Below are 9752 nucleotides of genomic sequence, written 5' to 3' on the forward strand. Positions count from 1 at the left end.
ATAGGCGTTCAACATCTGGGTATTTTATGTTTGTGGGTGGCAATCTTGTTACGTGGAGGAGCAAGAAACAAAAGGTGGTGTCTAGATCTAGTGCTGAGGCCGAGTATCGGGGAATGGCCCATGGTGTATCTGAGTTATTATGGTTGAGGAGATTGTTGAAAGACCTTGGTTTTGGGCCTAATAAACTCATGGATTTATATTGTGACAATACGGCTGCGATTACAATTGCTCATAATCCTGTACAACATGACCGTACAAAACATGTGGAGGTTGATCGAAATTTCATTAAAGAAAAGTTGGATGTGGAGATTGTGTCATTCCCCTTCATCCGTTTAGAGTATCAGTTAGCTGATGTTCTTATGAAAGCTGTTTCTACAAGTATCTTTCTCAACTCGCTTGACAAGTTGGGCATGCGTGACGTCTTTGCTCCAACTTGAGGGGGAGTGTTGGCGAGTAGAATATATCCTATTCTATTTGGATTTTATTTATTTTTCCTTTTGTATAGATATTATGTAATTAGGATTCCACTTATTTCCTAATTAAACCCTACTAGGGTTTGTAACCTGTATTATAAATACCTCCCTTCGGAGAATGAAATATATCTGAAAATATTCTACTCATATTGTTTGACTCCAACATCTGCAGATCTTCATAATCAACCTTATTATAAGCTTCACCTCTCTGTGTAATGTGTGGCAAGACTGATAAACGGGCGTTCGACAAGTCGATAGTTTCAGTTTTGTGTTGATTTTGGATATTTGGGACCATTAAGTTTGCAGATGTAAAGAAACCCCAATGTTTTTCTAGCTTAGAATCTGTGGAGGCCAGATCAAGCATACAAGGATCATGCCGGAAATTTGAATAAACCAGCTTGAAGAAGCATTAAAATATCACTTAGGAGCTGCTATAGATCAAAACTACTAGCCATAGCAAATAATGAAGGGTCAGGTTTTTGAGATTCATAACAAAAACAAATGTCATGAAACTTCAAAATTAAAAACTTGACGAGCAGCTATATAAAGGCCTTAGCTGTCCATAATACATAAGCTTTTTTTGGGTCAATCAATAATACATAAGCTGACACACTACCTTTCATCCTGGAAAGATTAAAACCCCCTTACATACATCACCAGTCATAAAATTTTGTTCTATCATCTTGGCCCTGAAAGCCGAACGTCTGACATGTGTATTTCACTGTTGTAATTACTGAGTCCTGATGATGAAGTACCGTCTTTGCTGCTCCATTGTAAGAAACTAAAACGAGGGCCTGACATAGAGGGGGATATCGGAGGTGGGGGTAAAGTACAAAGACCTTCAAGCATTTGGATAACTTTAGTCATTGGGGGTCTTAGTTGCATCTCATCTTGAATACACCATAACGCAACTTTAATTGCACTTACAACTCTTTCATCATTTTCATCAACATCTAGATTTGGATCAATGAACTGTTTCATATTTCCCTCTTCCAACAGCTTAAAGGCATAAGAAGGAAAGTGGCCCTTCGCGGAACTGTCCCCTGGATCAAAATTCCTCTTTCCACCAATGATCTCAAGCAAGACCATCCCATAACTGTACACATCACTCTTCTCGGATATGGAATAATTGGTGATCCATTCTGGTGCAAGGTACCCTCTTGTGCCCCTCAGCGTCGTATGTACACTGCTTTCCTCCCGGTTCATTAGCTTGGACAAACCAAAATCTGAAACTTTGGCAACAAAAGTGTCATCAAGAAGAACATTTTCAGGTTTTATATCACAATGGACAATCTTTTCTTCACACTCTTCATGGAGATAAGCCAACCCCTTTGCTGTCCCCAAGGCAATACTGAATCTTGTATTCCAATCTAACGATTCATCCTTTTTGTTGTTCTTGAATATCCATTTATCTAAAGACCCTTTACCCATGTACTCATAAACAAGAAGTCTGTGAGGCCCTTCTGCACAGAAACCTCTGAGCTTGACCAGATGGACATGACGAATTTTCCCAATAATAGTGACTTCAGCTCTAAACTCTTTCTTCCCCTGGCCAATGCCCTCCAATTTTTTCACAGCCAGTTGGACGCCATCCGGAAGCACACCTAGGTAGACTGAACCAAACCCTCCTTGGCCAATTTTGTTGGAGAAATTTTTAGTTGCTCTGCTAAGATCGCCGTAAGTGAAGCGAATAGGCATTCCAGAAAGACTGTCCAAGAACCTATCCTCTTCCAAGATTTCTTGGGAATATTCCAATAGTCTCATCCTGCGGTAGTACCAGAATCCTACATAAACTAGACCAACAATAACCAAGATTGTGGCAACCAAAATGACCATGAGTAATAAAATGTGCTTGCTTTTATTTCCCTTGCCTTCCTGTACAGGGCTTGCTCCATCCCTCAAGGCCTTCATAAAAGAGATATATCCAGTAGAATTTGCAGCGGAGCGTTCAAAACTCCCTACCCGGTCAAACAGAAAACAATGTCCAGAACTGTTTTCAAAGAACAGCACAAGGCAAGAACAATCACTAAGGCAAGCTTCTTTGCAGGAACTCAGATTGGATTTCAGAGAGGGTGTGCTAAAACCAAGTGCAAAGTAATCAAGCTTCTCACCAACGTATAAGAGCTCCACTGAACTTTTGGAGGTATTACAGGTTGGGAGTGCTTGAGGTTTGCAATTAAAGCGTGAGGTGAGGAGTGAAGGGCATTCGCACCAATTCTCAAAAAAGCACACATAGTAGGGGTCACAAGGCTCAGGAGTGCTGCATGAACTTCGTGGGATCTTAGTTGCTTCAGCAGCAACAGACTTTCCCTTTTGAAAATTGTAGAACGATATTATACCATCAGATCCTAAAACAGCAGCCCAGAAGGCATTTGGATCCTTATTGTCAGAGAAGACAAATTGCCAAAGTAAGGATCCATTTGCACCATAGAAATTCCATGAATTGGACACCAGAGACAAAGAATGAATCTTGCCACTGACATTGTTATTGCTTTTCCTGCTGTCATCTGCCATGGACCAATAGAGTTGTGGAGTTTGATATCCTGCATATAAGACCAGCTCCCCTGACTGAATTTCAAGATAATGAGACACTTTATTGCGATTCGGAAAACTTTTGAGGTTCATTCCTTTTGAGAACTCCTGGCCAGGTAGAAGAGTGTCAGTTGGATGGCTAAAACTCTGCCAAAGAATGCTTCCCTTGTCACCAAGAAATACCAAGTTTCCTGAATCCTGCAATTGCATGGCTGAAACTACTTCTCCTGTTGTGTTTGTAGACCAAACCAAACCGTTACTGCTTCTCAAGTAGGCGTTCCCATTTTTGTCAAAGACAAACTGATCAGAATTTGAAATTAGTAAGCCTCTATTAGCACTCCAGACCACTTTAGAAGTGCCCAAGTGAATGACTACAAGTAAATACAACTTGACATTAAGGGATTGGTAGAATCCTAAGGCGAAAGCCGAGTTGTTGGATAGCAGGAACAGCCCCCCATTATCACTCCAATCCATCTGAGATGCCTGGAACCCAGGATAAATCCGATCTTTATGTTGTTGGCCGGCTATGCAGGTTTTGAACACAAGGAGGAGGAGACATAAACACAAGGTTCTCAATTGGAACAAAGCCATAATTAACTTCACCAATTCCCTGGACTTGCGTAAATTGGGCCCAAAAAAATTGATTCTTTACCACAATTTCAGGGCTTGGGGTCAATTAATGTGAAAAACCATATTAAAACAAGGAAAAACCAGAGACCCTGGAAATTTCTCTGTGTTTAGCTGAACGGCTATGGCTACAATTGAATTGCTGGGAAGGAACTGATACACCTAACACCAAAAAAAAAAGCAAAAAAAAAAAGCAAAGAAAGATCAACCTGAAGTTGAAAAATGATTCAACCTATAAGAGGTATGAACACAAAGTAGTTCAATTTTATAAAGTTCAGTCAGATGGAGTGAAGCAGCAAACAAGGAAGAAATTTTTTCTACCACAAAACATATCTTATGCATGTAAAGGAAAAGCAAATACAGCAACTAAATTCACAAAAAACAAACTACAAAAGTAAGAGAATCATTGTTGATAATTGATGGGTTTTCTTTGCTGACAGTGTGAAAATCTATAACCAGGCAAAACACAGCAGAAAAGAATATGACTGACCCCATTTCTTGGTAGCAGAAACGAATGGATTTGCTGATGTGGGTTCTTGCAGGGAGTATTGATCGAATCTATGTGCTTCTACCGGTTTGCAAGAGAGTGAGTGAAGGAGAGAGAGGAAATGGCAGGGCAGATTGTAATATAATTATGTTTTTGCTGTGTGTACACAATTTGTCCACAACTCTCATGCTCTGCTTTTTTTCTTTTTCATTGTTCTTCAAAGTAAAAAGTATAAATTGCAGGTGTTCAAACGTCTTTGAAAATTGTAGGTGTGAACATTAATGCAATGGTTGTGACTTGTCGGAAAAAGTTGTCATTGCATTGGTGTCCTCACGGTCTCTGTGGTTTTTGTATACTTTCCCATCATTTTCTTTATTATTATTATTTTTTTCATCTCAAATGTTATTGAGGTTAATTGAGTAGTTGCTATCTACTCAATTTTTTTTTAAAGTTTCGGTTTAATGACAACTTTTCGACGAGTCACATTATTTATTGACATAATCCATTATTTAGGGTGTAAGATTTTGGGTTAACTTATACTTAAAACCTAAAATCTTAAGTGTGTCACATTAATAAATAAAAAGACAATTTTCTTGACACATTCATCTTTTAATAAAGGTTGGGTAACATTTTTATTTTTTGTTTTGTGTTCTTGTCAAATTTCAGTGCTGTTCTTTTATTCTTTAATTTTGTTAATGGAAAGTGTTGTTCTTTTATTAAAAGAGTGACAATAAAAAAAAATTAATTTCACAAATAGGCTCATTTTAACACGACTTATTATACAAAAATTTTTATAAAGTCTATTTGGATAGATTAACCCAGAACTATCAATTTGTCTTTTTTTTATTTATTGGATCTTAGTGTGTTAAAATTTTTTAAGAACCAATTAGAAAATAACAAGTGGCTAGTTTTGAATTTTTCTCTCCAAATAAGTTTTATATGGGTATTTGTATAATATGTCATGCTAAAATAGGCTTATTTGTAAAAACTTGAAAAAAGAAGCCGAGTGTTTTTTATAACTGGTTTTAATTTTTATTTAAACCATTTTATTATTACCTATGATCTTCCTCACTTAGTCACCTCTCTCATCTTGTTATCTCCCTCTTGTTAAGAGTATAAAGGGTTTAATGTGTAGATGTTGACAAGTGTCATAATCTAGGCCATAGAAAGAGATATAAGCTCTCTCCTATATACTGGAGCCATGTATAGAAATGAATAATCTAAAAAAGCTAATAATAATACAATACAATCTTTTATCAAATTCTCCTTTATTCTATTTTCTTAAGCTCTGTTAACACCTCTCTCTCTTTTTCTTTCACAAAAGGTCCTACATTTATCGTCTTTTTCTCTTCTTCTTACACGTGAGAGCTTGACAATAGCAGCGGGCTGTTGGCCGCACAATGCGTGAGTCTTTGGTGGGAAAGTCTTCTCCGGAGCAAGGTTAGCACAACGACAGCTGTCCATAATTTAGAAATTTGGAGGACAGAGAGAGAGAGATTGGAGGGGTAATTGTCCTTGTGTTTTTATCGGGTTTGGATACCATTATCTTTTATTTTAGTCGGTCATCTTTTGGTCTGCAAATTAATTTGATCTCTATTGTTACAGTCCGATAAAATTTTCGTTAAATTTTGTTACGTGTCATCATGTGACCAACTTTGTTTTTGTTGGTTTTGTTTCATGTTCATTGTCTTTTAAATGTCTCTGAAACGTGTTCCATATTAATGCAAAAAATAGAAAAGTTTTAGGTTTTCTCTGGAGACCAAAAAGTTAAAGGTTAGGTAAACCAAGACTAGGAAAACTTGTATCAGGTATTAAATGCCTATCACAAGTCCCAATCGCTTTTAAAGGAAGAGTCTGCCCTGTATTGAAAGCAAACACTTGTGAAATATCTTCTGATGACCATACTCTCTTGAAGAAAACTTTGATTCTTAAAAATGTCTAATATACAGACTTGGACTTAGTCAAGTTGGTTAAAGCGGATGTGCTTTTTCCCGTAGTTTAAATTGAATTAAAGTAGAATATCGCTTGTATCGGAAAATGTATAATATCCTTGTCATGCTAAGATCTACATTCACCACTATTTCCACAAGCATAAACAAATACTTCTAGAAGGCCTCGCTCCTCAATCAGATTGGGTTAATATTTAACTGTATTAAGATCATCACATCACATCACTAATAAAGAAATACATCAGAAAACCTAATGGCCTTCAGGTAATATTTTTTTTCTTCTAAGTTTTCTTGTTATTTCAAAGGGCAACTGCTCCTTTGACCCTTTTTTCTCCATACAATTCATAATATATTAGAGTGCTTGGTACCGAACTCAAGTGTAAAGGCACTGGCAAGAGAAAGTGGAATAGGCAGCCAAAAGCCAAGCTACAACAAAGATCCGATAGGGATGCAATTTTATTAGTAGTGCTATAAAACTGGTTGACTGCGATTGGTTCAGTGGTACTAGTGCCATAATTTTCATCAAAATATTGTCCTACTGGTTCATGAAAGAAACAATCCATCGATGATGATCCATTGCTTGTAAGGATCCATTTGCACCATTGATTCCATGAATTGGATACCAGAGACAAAGAACGAATCTCGCCACTGACATTGTTATTGCTTTTCCTGCTGTCATCTGCCATGGACCAATAGAGTTGGGGAGTTTGATATCCTGCATATAAGACCAGCTCCCTCGACTGAATTTCAAGATAATGAGACACGTTATTGTGATTGCGAAAATTTTTGAGCTTCATTCCTTCCGAGAACTCCTGGACAGGTTAGTGTCAGTAGGATGGCTAAAACTCTGCCAAAGAATGCTTCCTTTGTCTCCAACTCCATTCAATACAAAGTTTCCTGAATCCTGCAATTGCATGGCTGAAACTACTTCTGTTGTGTTTGTAGACCAAACCAAATCGTCACTGCTTCTCAAGTAGGCGTTCCCATTTTTGTCAGAGGCAAACTGATCAGAATTTGAAATTAGTAAGCCTCTATTAGCAGTCCAGACCACTTTAGAAGTGCCCAAGTGAATGACTACAAGTAAATACAACCTGACATCAAGGGCTTGGTAGAAGCCTAGGTCAAGAATTGTCTACTACACTGAAAATGAAATAAATCACCTAATGAACTCAGGAAATAAATCTCAGTAATTTGTTAGGTTCACGTCAATATATTTAACCATATACTGCTATCACAAAAAGATAAGAGAGATATCAAATTTTATTGCTTGTTACCATGCTACAACAAAGATCCGATAGCGGTATTGAGTACCAATTTACAATACCTAGTACTACATACTAATTCCCGATATCGGGCAATTTTTTTTCCTTTGCATGATTATTTCCCAAAGTCCAAAGTCCTCCAAGCATGCCCCATTTTTAAACCCCATATTGTGGTGGACTGCCGCGAATGGTTCAGTGATACTAGTGCCATAATTTTCATCGAAACATTGCCCTACTGGTTCATGAAAGAAACAATCCATCAATGATGATCCATTGCTTGATATTGCAGATATTATTGGAGGCTCGAAATCACCAGCAAGATGATTACCAAATGAATTAACATGATCTTGGCCGCCTGCAGCTTTTGAGTCATTTGACATTAAGATGCTTTCCCAGGCTCTCAATATGTCGAGGCATTGTGGTGCGTTTTGTCCAAATAATTGATCAGTCGGCCCAAAGTCCTTATTATGACCTAATAATATTGATGAGGCAGCAGAAATATCATTATTGTTATAAGGATGATAAGCTTGTTTGTGTAAATCTAAATCTCTCACAAATCTGGCTTCTGCTTGAAGCCTGGCACTTTCCCACTGAGCTATGTGGTTGAGGTTTGAGCCGGTCTTTGGGTCATCAGTTGAACCATTGGCGAAGCCAAAGATGGTAGTCTTAGGCTTGTGGGTTACAGGGTCATAGCCTTTCAGGGCCAGTCGTTTCTTGAGACGAGAGTGCCAGTGGTTCTTGATCTCATTGTCTGTTCTCTTTGGTAAGTGCGCAGCAATAGCCGACCACCTAGCTCATATACATGGAACACAATATCGGAATCATAATTAGAGTGAGTTTTTTTATAATAAAAATATAGAAGTGTAAATCTAAAATGAGAGAATTCAGAATTCTTGGATGAGACATGAGACTACTATCTAAAATGGATATATGCGTACAAATCAAAATATTGCATGTGATGTACTTACCTGTTGCCTAAAAGAGCATGAAGTTGAATGATGGTTTGGTCTTCCTGCAAACTGAAATTTCCCCTCTTAATATCAGGTCGTAGGTAGTTTCTCCATCGTAGCCTGCAGCTCTTGCCGCATCTTTGAAGACCTATTATCATTATATATGTTTTATTTATTTATTTATTTTTAAAACAGACCAAGTTCAAAAAAAAAATCCTAGTCTTAACATTTATTGACGTGTCCAAATATGAGCTAACAAATATGTTACCCAAAACTCCCATAAAAAGAAATATATGTTACCCAAAACAGGCTGAGAAATTGTAATTGATTGGAAAGCTATGAAAGAAGAGTTCGTTATAGAAATTGACCAGCTTTCTGAGGCAAGGAAAGCCAATTTCCATGACCATGTTTTTGAACGAAAGCTAAGAGCTTTTGGTCCTCTGCTGGAGTCCATGGACCTTTCTTCATGCCGGACGACGCAACACAGTCATGAGTAAACTTTCCCATGGTCTCTCTAAAAGAGTAGTTAAGAAGAGAAAGAACAAAGGAACTTCAATGGCTACAAGTGAGAAGATTGAGAGTGATAAGATAGGCACAGACTATCCTAAATTTGATCGCTGCAACCGAGAATGATCACTATTTTATATTGGGACTAAAATAATGTTAATGTATTGCATGGTACGGCGGCACCAACTTTATTTATCAACTTTTGCTTATCAACATGTCAAATTTTAATTACTCAAGATTTCCCTATCAGAATCTTCAGTTGTCGGTCACACTGGACCACCGCCCTTCTTCCTCGACTTTGTCAGATCGTGGTGCCTCGCTTCTTCTCGATACGTGTTTCTATCTTCTTCGTGTGGACCAATGTGTAGCCTGAGAAGCAACACGTCTTTTTTATCGCTGTAATTCATTATTCAAATATATATCTTCTTATCTTCTTCGCTGTAACTCATTATTCAAAAATTATCTAAAGTCTTTTTCAGTCTCTAATGTGGATGACAGCCGTATTTCTGCTCCATCAAGGAAGGTACCACCGTATACTGTAAACCTGTATTTAATTTAAGATTCAGAATTTACTTTCTTAATTTTGTGTTGGTGAAAACCGAACGGATATATCAAAACTCTTTAATTGTTGGAGATCCCAGATTGTTTCTCATACAAACATTACTCCTTTTCTATTTTTCTATTTTTCTTTTTTCCCAAAAGGATGTAAAAATTTCCTCTTAATATACACTAATCACTTGACACGCGGATTGAGCCGATATTGACAGGACCCGACCCAAATTCCACTTTGAAATCTGAGCCGAACCCTGTGCGTGTCCGACACCTGGCAAGTGCCGGCCACAAATGACCTAATTGCCCTTCTAGTCAAGCTTCACTTAAAACTGGGGTTTGACTTTTGCCAAAAAATTTAGCATAGTCTCCCCTAAAATTAGACCAAACCCAAGTTTACACCTATCAAACATGCA

The 9752-nt window shown here is 37.7% G+C and overlaps 1 protein-coding gene and 1 pseudogene across 4 annotated transcripts; both read right to left on the bottom strand.

Moving 5' to 3' along the window:
- Positions 1-967: 967 nt before the first annotated feature.
- Positions 968-4424, bottom strand: LOC110750408 (G-type lectin S-receptor-like serine/threonine-protein kinase SD2-5 pseudogene; annotated as a pseudogene). Of its 2 annotated transcripts, none has more exons than XR_015834652.1 (2): positions 4123-4424; positions 968-3785 (listed from the first exon to the last, which is right to left on the bottom strand). The product of XR_015834652.1 is annotated as a G-type lectin S-receptor-like serine/threonine-protein kinase SD2-5 pseudogene, transcript variant X2 (transcript). The 2 variants fall into 2 exon arrangements; XR_015834651.1 differs by having other exon boundaries at positions 968-3794.
- A 2915-nt stretch (positions 4425-7339) lies between these two features.
- On the bottom strand, positions 7340-9043 carry LOC110750422 (transcription factor MYB106-like). 2 transcript variants are annotated; one of them, XM_021950754.2, is made up of 4 exons: positions 8649-9043; positions 8299-8428; positions 7659-8119; positions 7340-7565 (listed from the first exon to the last, which is right to left on the bottom strand). In XM_021950754.2, exons 1-4 carry the CDS (start codon positions 8785-8787, stop codon positions 7399-7401), a joined length of 897 nt encoding a protein of 298 aa, XP_021806446.2. In that variant the 5' UTR covers positions 8788-9043; the 3' UTR covers positions 7340-7398. The 2 variants fall into 2 exon arrangements, with proteins under 2 accessions (XP_021806446.2, XP_088107070.1); XM_088250944.1 differs by having other exon boundaries at positions 7340-8119; positions 8649-9041.
- Positions 9044-9752: the final 709 nt, after the last annotated feature.

Source organism: Prunus avium, chromosome 3 (genome assembly GCF_965620075.1).
Source record: "Prunus avium chromosome 3, drPruAviu1.hap1.1, whole genome shotgun sequence".
Taxonomy (NCBI): domain Eukaryota; kingdom Viridiplantae; phylum Streptophyta; class Magnoliopsida; order Rosales; family Rosaceae; genus Prunus; species Prunus avium.

Excerpts from the sequence above, each read along its gene's own strand:
- LOC110750422 (XM_088250944.1), bottom strand. The coding sequence starts at position 8,787 with ATGGGAAAGTTTACTCATGACTGTGTTGCGTCGTCCGGCATGAAGAAA. Across the intron at positions 8,429-8,648 it reads TTCCTTGCCTCAGAAAGCTG|GTCTTCAAAGATGCGGCAAG; the intron begins GTCAATTTCTAT and ends TAATGATAATAG. Across the intron at positions 8,120-8,298 it reads CATGCTCTTTTAGGCAACAG|GTGGTCGGCTATTGCTGCGC; the intron begins GTAAGTACATCA and ends TATATGAGCTAG.